This window comes from Pteronotus mesoamericanus, unplaced genomic scaffold (assembly GCF_021234165.1).
Source record: "Pteronotus mesoamericanus isolate MK-2021 breed Mesoamerican mustached bat unplaced genomic scaffold, CSHL_Meso_final contig_42, whole genome shotgun sequence".
In the NCBI taxonomy this organism is placed as follows: domain Eukaryota; kingdom Metazoa; phylum Chordata; class Mammalia; order Chiroptera; family Mormoopidae; genus Pteronotus; species Pteronotus mesoamericanus.
Window position 1 is genome coordinate 12258132 of NW_026555157.1, and position 17810 is coordinate 12275941.

The 17810-nt window shown below is 38.2% G+C and overlaps 1 protein-coding gene across 2 annotated transcripts in view; it reads right to left on the reverse strand.

The window, feature by feature from the left end:
• Nucleotides 1-597: 597 nt before the first annotated feature.
• NXPE3 (neurexophilin and PC-esterase domain family member 3) overlaps nt 598-17810 on the reverse strand; it is a 38040-nt gene continuing 20827 nt past the window's right edge. For both annotated transcript variants that reach the window (XM_054577340.1, XM_054577339.1), the window contains 3 exons: nt 12273-12346; nt 3667-3873; nt 598-1940 (listed from right to left, as the gene is read on the reverse strand). In XM_054577340.1, coding sequence (XP_054433315.1) covers nt 1390-1940; nt 3667-3873; nt 12273-12346 — 832 coding nt within the window. In that variant the 3' untranslated portion in view covers nt 598-1389. The remainder of the gene's footprint in view (nt 1941-3666; nt 3874-12272; nt 12347-17810) is intronic.

The following is a 17810-nucleotide window of genomic DNA, read 5'->3' on the forward strand; positions in this document are numbered from 1 at the left end:
GACCTCAGGACCAACTGCAATAACTAATGACCCCCTGCCTTGGTGCCGACCAATCAAAAGAGACCTTGATCCTGAAAAGACATACCCAGAAAGCTGACAAATATTCTACTGAATCCTTAGAGACTTCCAGACAAAAACCCTCAAGACAAGAACCCAACAAGTCGCGTGCATGCGCAAGCTCTCTCCCCACCCACCCCCAACCCCAGCCCCGAGCATGACCATGCCTCCCCGACCCCATAGGTGCATTGTCTTTGCCTTTCTTTCTCCTAAGGTCCAAGCTCCAAGGGCCCTTCCTTTGTCTCCATTACTTGTTTCCTGAGTTTACGCAGCCCAGCTGGCTCACTTCTTCCATGACTCACTTCTTCTATCTTGGTGACTTTCTAAATAAACTTTCACCTATATTTGAGTTCCTTGGCTTTGAATTCTTTGCTTAGCCAAACTCAAGGATGGAGGTCTAACATCTGGTGCTGTTTCACCATTAACAAAAATAGAAACCACAAAACCAGAAAAGAAACATCTGAAATAGAGGGAAATGATATTTACAGCTTTTTAATAAACAATAACACTCTTTACATAAAAGTCAATTTTTAAAACCCTCAAACTTCAAAACACAAAAATAAATTTCCATGTATAGATTTCACTCTTCCAGTTCCTTAAGTGGTTATTTTAGAGTAAGTATTCATAATGTAAAATTTAGTTGACCTAAGTAAGGAAAACAATCCAATGCAAATGTCAGTTGAACACCAAGATTTCATACACACAGTTTTCATATCTCCGTTTTGCTTCTTTTCTAGGTAAAAGCAGGACATTGTAAATATTCTCACTAGAAATTCTGAGCAAGGACACTGGTCTTTTCAAGTAATTCAGAAAAAGCGGAAGATCAAGGGAAACTCAGCAACATGGCAGTCCTCAATGTGTTATAGGAATCACAATCATAAGCCTCATTAATTCACCTGGCTGAAGAGTGACCAACTGTGCTGTTCATGCAGATGTGCTCAATTTCCTTTGTCAGATAAGCTACAAACACTCCATTGCCAGGCAAATTTGTCCCTTCCATTTAGCTCTCAGCATTTTTCACACTCTTTAGCACAGTAATCTCCCCTCCCAGGAGAAGTCAGTTCAAACACACTTATTTGCATCTTTGGTTACAAGGACAATACAGTGTGTGAATGTTAGTAATGGCTAAGTTGAGACTAGAAAATATCCTACAAGTAGACATAATGTAACCTGCATTTTCTAAGCTCCTTACAAGGCATTGTATAAAACTTTCTGAAACTTTGTACATATCCATGATAGTTATCGCTCCACGGGGCCACCCATAAACCTTCTGTAATGCAAGTGATGGAAAAGGTCACTGAAAGTGATTCCTCCAGCCTCCTCTGGGGCAGGCTAGGTCTCCAAGGGGCACACAAAGGACAAGAACATGTCTAGCTGGTTCTTCACAATAACTTCATCAGGATGTAGCTTGTGGGGTAGATAATGGGCCTGAGTCATCTCCCAGGCATCAACGAGATATACTCCAACCCCTGAGAACATCTTCCGAAGGACAGTGTCCAGCTGAAAGTTGTACCAGTCACTGTTGAAAAGGCTCACCTCAGGCCCCAGCTCTTGGGCATTGGCCGTCCGGATAACTACTACAGTCTTAGGGCTTCGATCCAAGAGCTGGACCACTGCTCGACGGATGTTCCTGAGCCTCCGGATATACACTTCCAAGGGGAAGGTGCTGAAATGAGACCATATAGCAATGGCAACCACGGTGTTCTTCCCTCCCACAATACCATTCAGCTCATTCGCCACATAATGAAGCTCATTACTAAAGACGGTTGTGAAGCGGATGGGTGGACCATGGCAGCGGTACTTGAGCAGGATGTTGTGCTTCTGGTCCACCGCAAGGAAGGGACCCACATTCTTGGGACTGCCCAAGTTAAACTCCACTAAATCTGAAAGGAAGAAAACTTACATTCATAAAAGTGTTCAAATCAAGCACATATATTTTGATGATTCTTTACTTGGTAGCTTCAAAATCAGGTTTTAAAATAAAAGTACAACAAAAAAAGATACAATACAAATGTAAAGGGAATATCTAGGGTCACTGCACTTTGACCCCCTTTGCCTCAATGGACTCTGATTCTAACATAGTTTTTATTTAAGGCATTCTATAATCATGACATTACACATAATAACATCAGTGAGAGATGCTATACCTATGTCTATGCCTCAGAAGCAAAATAATCTGTTTATCTCTGTTAGGTCAAGAAATCTTCCTGTTTGCACCGATTGCTGAATATCTAAAAATCAACTTAACATTTACATGTTATTGTTCTAACAGATAAATATTTCTTCCAGGGCAAGGGCTATAGTTTCTGTTTTTTTAAGAATACATATAGTAATGAAATACCTCTTTTTGCTATAAGCCAAAGAAAGGAGCAACTCTATTCTTTTGACTTTCAATTTCACCCTATGGATGGAAAATCATGTTAACATCTGAGAGAACTTCTAGCTCTGTCAAAGGGATAACAAGGACAGCAGCAGAAGTTAGAATTCCCTTCTCTCCGTCCCCTTTATGTAAGTTGTATTTCAAAGTCAAGCTCCTTTGAGATCATCTGTAGATCCCATAAATCACTGATTCCTTGTTACTACTAAAAAACTGTACAACTCATCACTTAACATGCCCCACAAGGAAAGAGGCCTGTCTCACATTCCTAAATATTCCTATGAGTCGCTTACAGAAAATAGACAAAGTAACTTTTGGCAACCCAATTTAATGAACATTTGCTAAGTACCTATTCAGTGCCAGCCACTACAGTGCTGTAAGCCAGCAATGCTCAGATGAAGAATTCACAGTCCTTGCCCTCAAGGTATTGCCAGTCAATTCTGAAGAAGTAACATCAAACTATAATTGTACTATGATACACTGAGGGTTAAAGCAAAGGTTTCTCTCCTCTGCAGTCTCAGGCTCTTCTTCTAGACTGTCCTAATTCACTACTACTGAGCACTTAACCCCATTTAAACTAACAGCTCAATCTACCATTCTTTCTTTTGATCAAGATCAAACACTGACTCAAAGCTTTATCAGCAAAGGGTATGGTGGAAAACGATCAAGACAATGTGGTCATTGCTATCAAAGGAAATACCAAACTACGTCACTAGAATTAAGAATGAATCAAGCACCTACTGGAAGGCCCAGCTGGTCAACATCAAACCATGCCTAGCATTGCACCACACAAATGATTTCCTTTCTCTTAATTTTTAATTTATGCTTTATCGACTAGAACTCAGCTATGTCTGTTTCAATTTAAAAAAACAAGCATAACAGAAACAAGAATTAACTTTTCACTTTTTGGAGTTATATCTACTTCCTCCTTTCCTTCCAAAAATTAAATTTGAAGCCCCTTTGAAAGCAAGTGTCCTGTCCTGGATCACACAGCTAATCAGTGGTATAAACTTCAACAAGGACCAAGTACTTCCATCGCTATGGCACAACCCCACTATTGATCAAAAACTATCAAACATCTTTCCTGGGTTAGGATACCTCTTTAGTTCTACAGAGAAATAACTTCTTTTTCACTTGATGCCTTTCTCTGGGCACCCAAGCAAGTCCGCTTATTTCAGAGCTGATTTTGTGTGCGCTTGAAAGAGTTATGAAACAAAAAGCAAAGTACCAACCTGGAACAAATGCAGTTAGGTATTCAAACCATTGCCTGATTGTTGAGTCTCCAAATAAATACACCACTTTTTTTTGTAAGCATTCTGTAATGTTGTCGGGGTCATTAAACTGGCGTATCTTAAAGTTCGTAGGCCTCCACTGATCTTTGTAATAATACCCGGAAGGAAAAGTTCCTGAGCCTTGAGATAGTTCTAGGTTGCTAGTTTCTGAAAAGAAAAAGAAAAACATCAGATATTCTGAAATTCTCCTCCAACAAACCACACGTAAAATGTTCCAAGAAACACAATTATGACCCAATATTTGTTAGCCTGATAGCATCTGGATTACATTTCCTGCTGTCACATCTCAAAGAAATTCCAGACTTTCCTCTTCTTACAAAAGGTTCTCCTTTGCACAAAAAAAAACGGGAAGATTTGAAATGGGTGTGAGGGTGTTGGTAAACAGAAGGGGGAAAAGAGACTTTTTTTTTTTAGCATTCCCTTTGATTAAGCATATTTTTATCAAAGCCAGAAATGAAGGCAGGCAAAAACTGAGGAAATGTGTAGATATAAGCACTGCCCAGCATTATCCCAGAATAGAAGTTTCTCATCCAAATGCCTGTGAGGCAAGTTAACAACCCAAATTCATATTTTATATATGTATAGTAATAATCTACTGTTTCTGAGGCTGTTAAAAGCAAAGTTTTAACCTATGGGTCATACAATCACATATTAATTCAGGAAACCACCAGAGAACCAAACTAATGACATGCAGTCTAAATAATTATTCCCCGCATTACAAAAGGTTCAGAAGACTGTTATGCTTAATGAACAATACTAAAAATACATCAGCAGTATATATTCATGGTTGTAGCCTAACTACACATGATAACACAGTGCCAAGACACCTTTCAGAGGAAAGGTCGACACCCTTCTGCTCTAACACCTCCCTTGGAAAACGCCACTGTGGAAACAACATGCTTTACATGCACCAAAACTGACAGGAACTGTTAGTATTTCTTGCAAGTTTACTTTGCACTAGACACTGTTGTAAGCAATTAAATGTATTTTTTTGTAAGATGTTCATGGTAACCCTTTAAAGTAGGTCCGATTATTATCCCTCTACCTTTCAGAACAGTTACGCCACCTGCCCTAGGCCCCCAAGGTGGTAAGTAGCCGAGCGAGGAACTGACGATGCAAGCAGGCGGACCTCAAAGCCCCTGCTCTTAACCACTGCGCTATATCACCTCTCAAAAACAGATGTTTGTAGATGTCAGTCATGTGCTCTTTGGCTTTTTCCTGAAGGTGCGCAGTTACTCATTTCTAACACTTACTCGAATCCACCATCTTCAGAAAACCACCAATCATTTTATGTCACTTCCTTACACACCCCAAGGTTCAAACCTTGATCATAATCCAGTAATTCCGTAATCTCACCTGTTAAACCACAATTAAAAATCCAAATGTTTATATGACTCCTAAATTTTAGTCCCCTTTTTGTGACCATTTTCACCTAATTTGATTCCTCGATATTATCCCTATTACTCAAAATTGTTTTGGTTTTATTCCCTTTAAGAAAGATACCCTATTGGACAGATAATATATATTTCATCTTTTTTCTAAGGCATTTGCTAATTTTTTGCAGGTTGAAGGCCTAAATTGAAAAATAAACAGCATTTCTAAAAGTTTTATTTGGCAAATGTAATTTATTTTTTAAAAGGGGGGGTAGGGTATATTCCTTTTTTGTTGTTACAAGAATTGAGGGGATCAAAATTGCCAATGTGCTGGAGGGGTTTCTGAATCCTGTGCCTTGGAAGTTTACGTATCAGAGTTGCATTCTCATTCAGAACAATCCACATCAACACAGATATTGTTAGATAGGGCTGCTAAGGTAGAGTGACCAGATACACCTCGGACTGGGCTCTATCCAAATATCTATAATTTCCTAACCCATTTGTTGCCCTAAGATTCTTTGAACTTTGAATGAAAGATGAAGTACAGCAATTGCCAGACCTTGTTAGGTACTTAAATATTTATTGGACGAATGAGAGGACGGATGAATGAACAAGAAGAATGAAGGGATAAAGATGACTCAGGCTGCTGGCTAAAAAAGAAACACCGCTTCATTCTCTTAAAATAGAAATGTTATAACCATTTCTATTTAAATGTTAATTATATTTACTACCAGAGTTAAGACAAGCAGAGCAAATCAATTACTGAACCTGAAATTAATTCTTTAAACCTGCAGCCCTAGATGACAGAACATATTGAAATGCATGTACTTTCACTGCCCTCTGCTGGTCAGCTGGGACAAAAACATTTACTGACAGGATTTTAAGCAGTCAAAAGTCAGCATTTCTTGGAATTCAGAATGTATTTTCACGTAAGATAACTGAGATATGAAAGCCTCTTATACCAGCTATATGACCCCTAGTTACTATACATGTGGAATAAAAATAATTTAGAAAATGAAAAATGAGTTACTATGCAATTTTATGGTTATCTTGAATATAGACAGTGAAGAAGTTTACACAGAGGTGGTTGTAAGGGCAGATATAAAGACCTTTATGCAAAACAGAAGGAATAGTTTTAGTTATTCAGAAGTAAGGTCCCTGCTTTTCTAAAATATCTTGGCTTCTCTTTAAAACCCACGCCTTAAATTTTCCTCCAAAGGCTGTCATCCATTCATTACCATAATGAGGGTCATTTGAGCCACAAATGGGACAAAATTAGAGGGAAAAAAAGGTTTAGCCTCCATAAAATTAAGGAGGGGGAATATGTGTGTCCACATGTGTGCACAGTCCCTTAATTTTATGGTCTGGAATTACCCACAAAAGAACAGTAAAGGCCAGGCCCAAGGGGAGTGCATAGTTCATGACAGGAAAGAAAGACAAGACAGAGAAGGGAAAGAGCCAAATAATTCCTTGACCAGGGAACACCATGAGCACAGGGATAGTTGGGGGGCCATCTCAGGGAGGACAGGAGCGAGGGCAGTGTGTGTCAAGCTGTTCCGGCACACTCGGTCAAGCACTGGGGGTATGAGAAGGTCCTAGCTACACAGTTATTATAATAGTTTGAATTTGAATTTACCTTGAATCCCCCCTACGAAATGCTGAGAATTTTTTTCTTTCTATTTTTGTTCCCTAAAAGCTAAGCATTTTAGAGACGGAAGCTAAAAATGCTATATAAGTAGAAATACCACAGATTCAGAGCATGCTGAAAGGGACCTCAGAGAATATAGCTAGTCCAAAAGGTGAAAAAAGCGAGTCACGAGTGCCATGCCAAAGCTTCTCAGACAGTTGTGGAGAACGGTAGTAGTAGAGGGCAGTAGTGTTTACAAAGATATACATTATATTACTGAAACAGTTGTGGAAGTGGGCTTCCTTCCTCCAAAAGGGATGTTAGCTGGAATTTTTACGTAGGGTATGAACCTTTGGATTTTCTAAGTTAATGGGACCTACACCTTGACTTCATTATCTGTAAAATAAGCTTCTAGTTATTATAAAGGGCTGTGAAAATTATCTATAAAATAAGCTTCTAGTTATTGTAAAGGGCTGTGAGAGTGTGGAAGCACATTTCTTAATGGTAAAGGGCTATACTGGAGTGTGGAAAATACTCTTTATGTTCTCAACATCCTATATATTAATCTGGGTGGTAACTTATTAGTTAGTTTTCTATTACTGTGTAACACAGCACCACAAATTTAGTGGCTTAAAAATAAGGTGCATTTATTCCCCACAGCTCTGCAGGTCAAAAACATGGGGTGTAGCACACCTGGGTTCTCTGCTCAGGTCTCACGACTGGAAGTCAGGATGTCAGCAGGCTGTGTTCCTTTCTGAAGCCTCTGGAGGACAATCCACTTCCAAACTCATTCAAGTTGGCTTAATTCAGTACTTTGTGGTTGTAAGGAATTTACTTGCCTTTGCTTTCCTTGTGACTGAGCCTTTCATTTCCTTATCAGCCAGGGAAGGCTGTTCAGCTCCTAGAAGCTGCCTATATTCCTTGCCACGTGGCTTCCATCTTCTGTAAAGCCAGCAATTCAGAATCTCCCGCACATGGAATTCTCACACTTTCAGTCTTTCTTCAGAAAGAAACTAGTCCCTGTTGTGGGGCTTATCTGATTAGATCATATCTACCCAGGATAATCTCTCCATTTTTTTTTAAGTTCAATTTTGTCACATAATACAATTGAAGAGAAGGGATTAGTGAGGGCCTGGATCACTGGGAGTCACCTCAGAAATTTGGCCTACCGCATTTACAAAGACAAGCACAAGTGTAAAACTATATGTACTATACGTTTATGGTCTGTGTGCTCCACTATGTATAAGATATATTTCAATAGATAAACAAAAACAGTAAAGAACTACAAAGATGTTAACATTTATTTGGTTACTATTAAATCTAGTCCTGTCCTAAACTCTCAGTAAACTCCCCCAAATATGAACTCCAGTTTAGTTTATGATGAAGTTCGAAATTATCAAGGTCCCTAGGCCATGAGGTTATTGATAGTCTGGGGACCTCAGTACAGTGCTTATAAAAATTCAACAGTAATTGTGACACTGGGAAAGCCTGTCAGAAACCAGGCCTTTGTCCTTGGTAAGGAAGTCTAGTCAAATTAAAAGTTGTGCTGCTTTGCTTTTAACTGGAACTATACCCATGCATGGGGGTTGCACTGGAGATCTTAAGCGATCCAGCAGACTCTAAATATGTACCTTAAGATAATTTTACCTTATAGAAAAATCATTTAACTAATACATAAGTAACTAAATTTCATAGGGGAAAGAAACGCTCTGAAATATAGGATTCATAAGTGAAGTAATAAAAGGAGAAAGACTGAACCCTTCCAAGACCAGGACAAAAAACAAAGTACAAGATGGGCCTGAAATATCCTGTGGTGCCAGGAAAGAAGTACTAAACAAACAAACAAACAAGAAGCAAAAATTGATGAGAGCCTGTCAAAAGGGCATTGAAACTAGACTGAAAAAGTCCCCAATTGCCAAAATATATGGAATAACAAAAAAATTACTAAATTGAATTATAGCCCCAAAAATGAAATGAACAACCGTAAGTCTATACTGATAATTAAAAAAAGAGGAAAGAAAGGACAACTTTTTCTTACAGAAAAATTCTAATTAACAAATGTCTTAAGAATGATACAAACAGAAAGTCATCATTAGAAAACCATAGAAATGACTGATGAAAATACAAGATTTACTGATGAATACTAAAATTAGTGGGTGAAAGTTTAAACAGAAACAGAATATGTAGTCTCTGCATTATTTTCCTGTGGCTGCTGTAACAAATTACCACAAATTCAGTGGCTTAAAACAACATAAATTTATTCTCTTATCATTCTGGAGGCCAGAAATTCAAAGTCACTGGGCCACATCCAAGGCATCTGCAGAGTCACACTCTCTCTCTGGAGATGTAGGGAAGAATCTGTGTCCTCGTCTGCGCTAGAGCTATACTCTTTAGCTCAAGGTCCCTTCCTCCATATTTAAAGCCAGTAGCATGGCATCTTCAAATCTCTCTCTGCTTCCACCTTCATATTGCCTTCTGTACAAAATCTCCCATTGCCTCCCTCTTAAAAGGAGATTGCATTTAGGGCCCACTCAGATAATCCAGATAATGTCTTCTCATCTCAAGACCCGTAACTTAATCACATGTGCAATGCTTATTTTGCCATAGGTAAAACATTCACAAATTGATGGATGAGGATCTGGGGGGATTATTCAGCCTGCACATTCTCAAAGTAGCTCTCCAGAATATGGAGTACATACAAAGATATAAAGAGTAAGTTTTAAAAATAAAGAAACAAATAAGTTTACAGTGAGGAACCCTGGCATACACCACCTTAATCAAGGGATCAAGGCCAATATCATTAGCAACACGTATCAGTATTGTGTACCCCCTTTAAAGGACACGAAGGTTAACATCATTAGCAATGCACATTGACATCACGTAGCCCCTTAAAAGGATACAACATCATTTCTGTGCTTTTCCTTCCAAAAATGCATAAGCTCATTCTAATCAGAGGACAGCATCAGACAAACCCAAAGTTAGAGATATGCTAAAAAATATCTAACCAATGCTCTTCGAAAGGGCGAAGGTCGTGAAAGGTACTGAAAGACTGAGGAACTGTCACAGAGATAAGACTAAGGAAACATGGCAAAGATGTGGGATCCTGCACTGGATTCTGCAAAAGAAATAGGAAATTAGCAGAAAAACTGACAAAATCCAAATAAATGCTATAGTTTAGTTAATAATATTGTAGTGATGTGAAATTCTTAGTTTTGGTAAGTGTCCTGTGGTTATTTAAGATGTTAGCATAAGTGAAGCTGAGTAAAGGCTTTATGGGAATTCTATTTCTGTAGCTCTTAAATCTAAAATTACCTGAAAAAAAAAAAACAAACAAAAACACCACCATAAAAGAGAATGAAGGAATGAAAGGAGGGAAGGGGGGACAGAATGAGTACTTCATTTAGGATCTTTGAGTAACCCTTGCTGGGGGCACTCATATCAACAGGGTGAACTTCAGTGAAGTTCTGCCAAACTGAGCTTCCATATTATATACAGGAGTGAGTAAACGTAGGTTTACAGTTATGAGTATGTGAAACAGTTTATTCTTTTATTACCATTTATTATTGTATTATTTATATGTTGTCTTCTTATTAATATTATTATTGTATATCCTTCCTTCTGATTTCTCTTTTACGTAATGACAGCTGGTAATTTAACCTACTTTTGCCCACCCTTGTACAGCTACTGCCCTTTTCTTTCCAATTATGAATGGTACCTGTCCCAAGACGCTTTTTTTAAAGCCAGGCTATTCTGTTCCTACTGATTCATGGTTGCTTTCTTCCTCTAAAAACCCATCAAAAGCCTCACTAGTTCCTGAATCTGCCTTCTTCCTAAACACAATCATACATCACAAACCCACAATCACTTCTGCGATGAAATTCAAGACCTGTCAGAGGCAAGTAAACCATCCAAAGCTCCTTCCACTGACCATCCCACTGGATGCCCAGAGACACCACAAGGAGGACAATCCAAATAGCAATGTCTGTGGGAGAGAAGGCCGGACGCAGCAGTGGGACAGGGCTTCCTGAGGTATCAAAGATGAGGGAGTGTGAGGAGTGCAGTACTACTGGAGGTAACACGTCTGCTAACATCTCGGCTGTGGGATTGTGGGCAATAAAAGATAAGTAATTGCCATTAATTATGTTTCACATGTGTATCTTCTGAAATTAGTAATTCACTGGGTTCAAGTAAATAAAACATATCTCTTCATTCAGAAAAGACTGGAATTTCTGTGGTACATGACAGAGGCCAGCGGAGAGACAGACTGGCAGGGTTCTGCCTGCCCCTGGAGCACAGACAGGTGTTATTTAGCCCACACAGTATTTTAAAAGTTCTAAACTGGAAGTCAATGTTTGGAAACCTGGAGATATATTTAAAAATTTCCGGTTTTTCATGGAAAAAAATCTAAAGATCTTGCCAAACTGGGTCTATATTTCTTCATGGCAACGATGCAGCAGAAACCGAGGCTGCCCCCAACCCCTTTAGAGGGTCCTTGCTCTTCAGTTCCTTCTCCACCACTCACACAAGATATGCATATGGCTAATAACCACCCTGCTGGATTCAAGTCTGTTATCTACCTAGTCCCTGTGGCATTAGTGTTTGCAATATCTGCTGTGTGTGACAACATATATGCTTTCAACACTAAAATGACATTGCTTCTATCTGCACTTGATCTTAACCAAAAGGCCAAGAAGCAATTGCCTGCCACCTGTATAAGCCTCCATAATAATGTGCATCCTTTCTTTCTACTAAAAGTCGCTATAGCTAATTATATCTATGTTGCAAAATCACAACACATACATTAACTCTTCTCAATTTCACTCTTTTAAGTAATACCCTATATGCCAATGGATCAGAGCCACCTGGAAGGTTTGTGAAAACACACACTGCTGTGCCCACCACCCAGAGTTTCTGATTCAGTGGTCTGCGGTAGGGCCCAAGAGTCTGCGGCTGTAGCAAGTCCCCCAGTAATGCTGATACCGCCAGTCCAGAGACTACACTTTGAGAACAACTCTCTTTCACTAACAGTTTTTTTTATTTAAAAAATTCCTATAACAATTTTACACTCATTTCTTGAACATAGCTAGAGCAGTGATATCCCAAGGAATTTTCTGTGATGATGAATACATTCTTTGCAAAATGTTATCCAACATGGTAGCCACTAGCCACATGTGGCTATTGAGCATGTGTGACTAATGAATTGAATTTTTAATTTTATTTAATTTTAATTCATTTTAATTTAAATAGTCACATATGACTAATAGCTACCATAAAGGGCAGAACAGCTCTGAAGGCTCTTGAAGAGCCAAAGAGCAAGGGTAGTGGGGGAAGAAAACAACTTTTATATGAGCCTAAACAGCAAAACCCTTACACTCACAAGATCTGATTTATTTTAATCTAACAGCTCTTTCACTATTTTCAGTTGTGCTCAGAAGTAACCATGCCATATTAAAGGGAAAACAGGGTTTTATAACATCAGTGAAACTTCAGAGCCTCCACCCACTTACCAAGAAAACCAACAAATCATGGAGCTCATTCCTTTTTACCTTTCATTCTCCTGGGAATTACAGTCACCCAATCAGGTCCACTGGAGTTGACTGGCATTTTGATATTGACACCACTTTAAGAAGAATAAAAAGAGTACAGGCTTAGATTCAGGAACACTTTATTTTTCAATATGTATCTTTACAAATAAAAAAATGGACCTGATTTCACAAAGCCTCATTAAAATGAAATGTTCTCACAAATATTAATCAAAGCAATTAATTATTAACAACTAGCTCTCTTAAAATAAGCAGGTCATATAATCTGAATAGGAATTAAAGAGCTTAATTTTTCACTGCTTAGCCCTTAATCCAAATTCCAAAATGACAAATTCTGGTTTGAACTGCTTACGCCTCTTGGACTGGGAGAATGGTTCAGGCTGATGAGAGGATCTATTTTGTCACTATTTAGTATTCACACTGCAAGTCTATGCAGCATTAAGTCCCATGTCAGATTCCTTAGGCCTCAACCGGAACTAAGACGAGTCCTACTGTAGAGAGCTGTTTGCAGATACAAGCCCATGCAGTACTTTGTTCATCACTGCTGCGACTCCTTTGTGTCCGTTCCCCTCACTAAAACATAGACTCCTTGAAGACATGGATTGTGTCTCACTTACCTTTTGTTTTCTGTACTTACTAGCACAAGCCCTGGACTAGAGTCTGTGCTTGAAAAGTAGTTGATGGAGGGCTGTGTGAAAAAGTGGGGGAGACTGGAGCCCACGAGAAGAATACTAAAAACTCAGTGAACTATACCAGCAACTGGGTCACAAATAATTAGGCCTCTTACATCAAAAACAAACAAACAGATAAATAAATAAAATGCTAACTTTCCAAAATCTTGATATGGGAACTTGCAGTCATGATTTTTTGTCTCATCAGAAGTCAATTCCAAAAATATTTGTCTTTAAATAATTCTTGAACTTTACTGTATGCCAGGCACTCTTAGATGCTAGGGATATAATAGCAAACAAAATGCCATAGCACCTCCTTTTTTAGAGAGAGACAAAAAAAAATCAAGGAAGGAAGTATAGGGGGCTACATTAGACTTTAAAAAATTCATAGTTAAATAAATGACACTAAAGAATGCACATGACTTTTAAAAGAGCACATATAAACTGCTTTTGTGAGTTTGGAGGATTAAGGTAAGGAAACAAAGAAAACTTCACTGCTGCAATTTGCCTGTGAAAATGTTTAACCTCACTCTAGTCACTCAAACAACAAAGCAACAATTCCAAATTAAGTGACATTCTATAAAATTATGACATCAAAATTCTTAACACTGTAAAAACCAAAATGAGCTAGATACCTCTTCTGGGTTAAAGGAGATTAAAGAGATAACTAAATACATTGTGTGTGAATACAGAGTCAATTAGTTAAAGTAAAAAAGGTAGTTAAAAATGGTATTATTGGGACCACTGGAGAAACTTGAATACAGATTGCATATTAAATAATAATTTTGTATCAATGATAAATGTCCAAAGCATGGTAATTGTGTTACGGTTATATGTTGGAGAAAGCCCATGTTCCTAGGAGATGCATACTCATGGGGCTCAGTGCCGTGATGTCTACAACTTACTTCCAAATGGTCTGGGGATGTGGGAAATTACACACAGACACACACATATATGCACACATACAGAGAAAAAGCAAGTTAAAGATATACAGGTACTCATTGTTTTATTTGTGCAGAATGTCTAAAGATTTGAAGTGTTTTTAATACAAAGTTAGGGAAAAAAAAGTATAGAAGATGGAGGCATAGGTAGACACGGATGACCTCCTCGCACTACCACAGAAAAAATTGCAACTAGACTACAAAACAGGCATCACACAGAACTGTCAGAAAATTGAGCTCTATGGAAGTCCAACAACCAAGGACTTTAAGAAGCCACATTCACCCAGATGGGTACGAAGGGTGGAAATGCGGAGACGTGTGCAGAGGCGTAGAGATGCAGAGAGGAGAAACGGGCAGTCCCACACCCATGTGTGGTGAATAAAAATGGAAGGGAATACCTTGGGAGCAAGGTATTCCAGCCCCGCACCAGACCATCCAGCCCAGGGTTCCAATACCAGGAAGATAAGTCTCCATGACTTCTGGCTGTAAAAACCACTGGGGGTTGGGACAGCCGAAGAAAGTGAAGGATTCTCAGGAGTCTACTCTTAAAGGGCATGCAATGGACTTAGTACTTACAGACACACTCTCTCTGGGCTTCAGCACCAGGGCTACAGCTAGAAGGGCACCAGTGGCACATGGGGAGAAAGTGAAGTGTCTGGTATCAGGGCAAGTGCCGAGAGAGAGCTTCCTCCCGGATAAAATTCCAGAGGCCAGACAACAGCATTGTCCCCTCTTGGAGTCCTCCCCCACACAAAGCCACAGAGCAGCAGCATGGGTTGCCCCGCCCTGGCCATTATCTAAGGCTCCAGACCATCCTACTTACAGGTGCGCTTTTCTACAATACATCATGCTACTAAGACAGGGAGTCAAAGCAGCTCTACCTAGTACACAAAAACAAACACAGGGAAGCTGCCAAATGAGGAGACAAATAAATATGGCCCAACTGAAAGAAGAGAACAAAACTCCAGAAAAGAACTGAATAAAATGAAGATAAGCAATCTATCAATGCAGAGCTCAAGACAGTGGTTATTAGAATGCTCAAGGAACTCACTGGGTACTTCAACAACATAAAAAAAGGCCAAAGCAGAAATGAAAGTTACACTAAGTGAAATAAGGAAAAATTTACAGGGAACGAACCAAGAAGTGGATGAAGTCTAGAATCAAATCAATGATTTCGAACATAAGAAAGAAAAAAACATTCGATCAGAACAGGAAGAATAAAAAAGACTTCAAAAAAATGAGGACTGGCTAAGGAACCTATGGTACCTCTTCAAATGTACCAACTTTTACATCATACGGGTGCTGGAAGGAGAAGAGACAGAGCAAGAAACTAAAAACTTACTTTTTGAAAAAATAATGAAAAAAAAAACTTCCCTAATTTGGTGAAGGAAATAGACATACAAGTACAGGAAGCACAGAGAGTCCCAACGAAGATGGACACAAAGAAGACCATACCAAGACACATCATAATTAAAATGCAAAAGGTTAAAGATAAAGAGAAAATTTTAAAAGCAGCAAGAGAAAAGAAGTTATTTACATACAAGGGGTTCCCATAAGATTGTCAGCTGATTTCTCAAAAGAAACTTTGCAGCCTAGACAGGAATGGCAAGAAGTATTCAAAGTGATAAAATGCAAGGACCTACAACCTCGATTATTCTATCTAGCAAAGCTATCTTAGAATGGAAGGGCAGATAAAGTGCTTCCCAGACGAGGTTAAGCTAAAAGAGTTCATCATCACCAATCCATTATTATATGAAATGTTAAAGGGACTTACTTAAGAAAAAGAAGATCAAAATTATGAATATTAACATGACAATAAAGGCATAATTATCAACAACTGAATCCAGAAAACTAAGCAAACAAGCAAAACAGGAACAGAATCATAGGTATGGAGATCATCTGGAAGGTTATCAGTAGGAAGGGGAAGGATGAGAATGGGAGAAAAGATGCAGGGATTAAGAAGTACAAATTGGTAGGTACAAAAGAGCCAAAGAACTTATATGCATGACCATGGACATGAACTAAGGGGGAGATTGCTGGAGGAAATGAGGGGTACCAGTAGAGGGGGGTAAAGGGGGAAAGTTAGGAAAACTGTAATAGCATAATCAATAAAATATATTTCATAAAAAGAAAAAAGTATAAATCATGCTAAAATAAAGGGAAGCTTTTCATGTGATAAGCTCATTCTTTCAAAAGGTCTTCCCTTGTATTAATAGGACCTTTTAAGCAAAGTGCTGTTGTTCTTTCCAAAACCAACACTTTTTTTCCTTAAAAGTAAAATACAAAGACTAGATCACCTTATTTACCCATCATTTAGGGACACAAAGACCAAAACTAAGCTTCTTGATCCTTTCTGAATTAAGCAACACTGTGAACCACCAAGAAAAGAGATAAAAATGGGTATCAGCTCTACATATTCAGGCCATTAGCTCAAAACAGTATACCTACAGACCCTTCAAGTGATCAAATTCAAACTCTTTCTTTTTCTTTTCAGTTGGCCTAATACAAAGTTTCAGAATTTTAAGAGTATACAATGCAAAAAATAAAATCAGTATCAGGACTCTGTCAAATGTTTGTTCCAAAAACTTATTCCACCTCATATACTGTTTCATCAGCCAAGTTCCAGATAAGTAATTTCTTAATGATTCTAGTACAAAGTGCCATCAGCCAGCCTCATCCAGGATACGCAGGTAAGGGCAGGGACAGACATTATTTTATCCTTCTAGATTCACAGGTGTTTTTTGGTTTTAGTAGAAGGACTGGTGTTAGACATATTTTTACTTTTACACTAATTTTATTCACTGACCTTTACCCCACTTTGAATCTGAATAAATTACAAGCTGTACTTCCTCCTCTGCTAGGCCACTAAGTGAACTGACAAAACAACTCATAACTGAGCAGTCTTCATACATAGACAAAAAGTTCACAGAAATAAAATAATTTGCTCATAGTCATCAATAAATAGCATGTCTTAGATAGAACACAGGATTAAAACTAAATCTAAAGTCCTTTTGTATTAATCCATACAAAAAACTAGGCAGTCTTCTAAAAGACAGTACAGTAATACAATGAGCAGTGCTCCCCCTGCTGGCCTTCTAAAAGCATGGCAAGAGTCCACCAACAGTTCAGGCGTAGGTAAACTGTTAGGAGCAAAGCTGACTCCAGAACTGAAAAATCAAAGGGTTTTATTTCAGAAGTTCCTGTAGGCCACATACCTTGTGGTAGAGAGTCTTCCCCCACCAAGTAATGATTGGACATAAAATATAAAAATTTTCAGGGTGCCCATTAGTATTCAACAAAAATATCTCTCGATCAAGGAATGTTTAAAAAGTATATATTCACTTTTAAAAACTTTAAAAATTTTTACATTCTTTCAAATAATTGTACTTTTGATCATGTAGCTTTTATAACTTTTTAAATCTTAAGAATATTATTTTAATTCAGAATTATATGGAATGTTGAGAAAACAGAAATTTTAATTCATACTGATTTCCATGCATTGCATTGTGTACATTAGTAAACATATTGATCATTATGTTGACAAAGTTTTATACTTACATTCAAGAATAGAAAACCATTAACTTAAAATATATAGTTTGCTGTGGTGTTCCTGGCTTCCCATGCTTATCAATATAAGCCAGAAATGCTGCTATATTCATTGTCTTTTTCCCTCAATAAATGTATATATGACTTTTAACAACTATGTCTAATTCAGTTTATCAGACATGAAACTAAAACACTGGCCTGACTACAAGACCTTTTACCAGCCCTGTTCTTGGATGATTTTTTAATCTGTTCTATGAATAAATGGTTTTGCTTATACAGCTATAGATGTGTTACATAGTTCTGAAATAAAAAATAGATAATGAGGGCAAAAAGTGAAAATTCAAGGGGAAAAGGTCTTTAATTTGAACTTAAGTAAACACAAA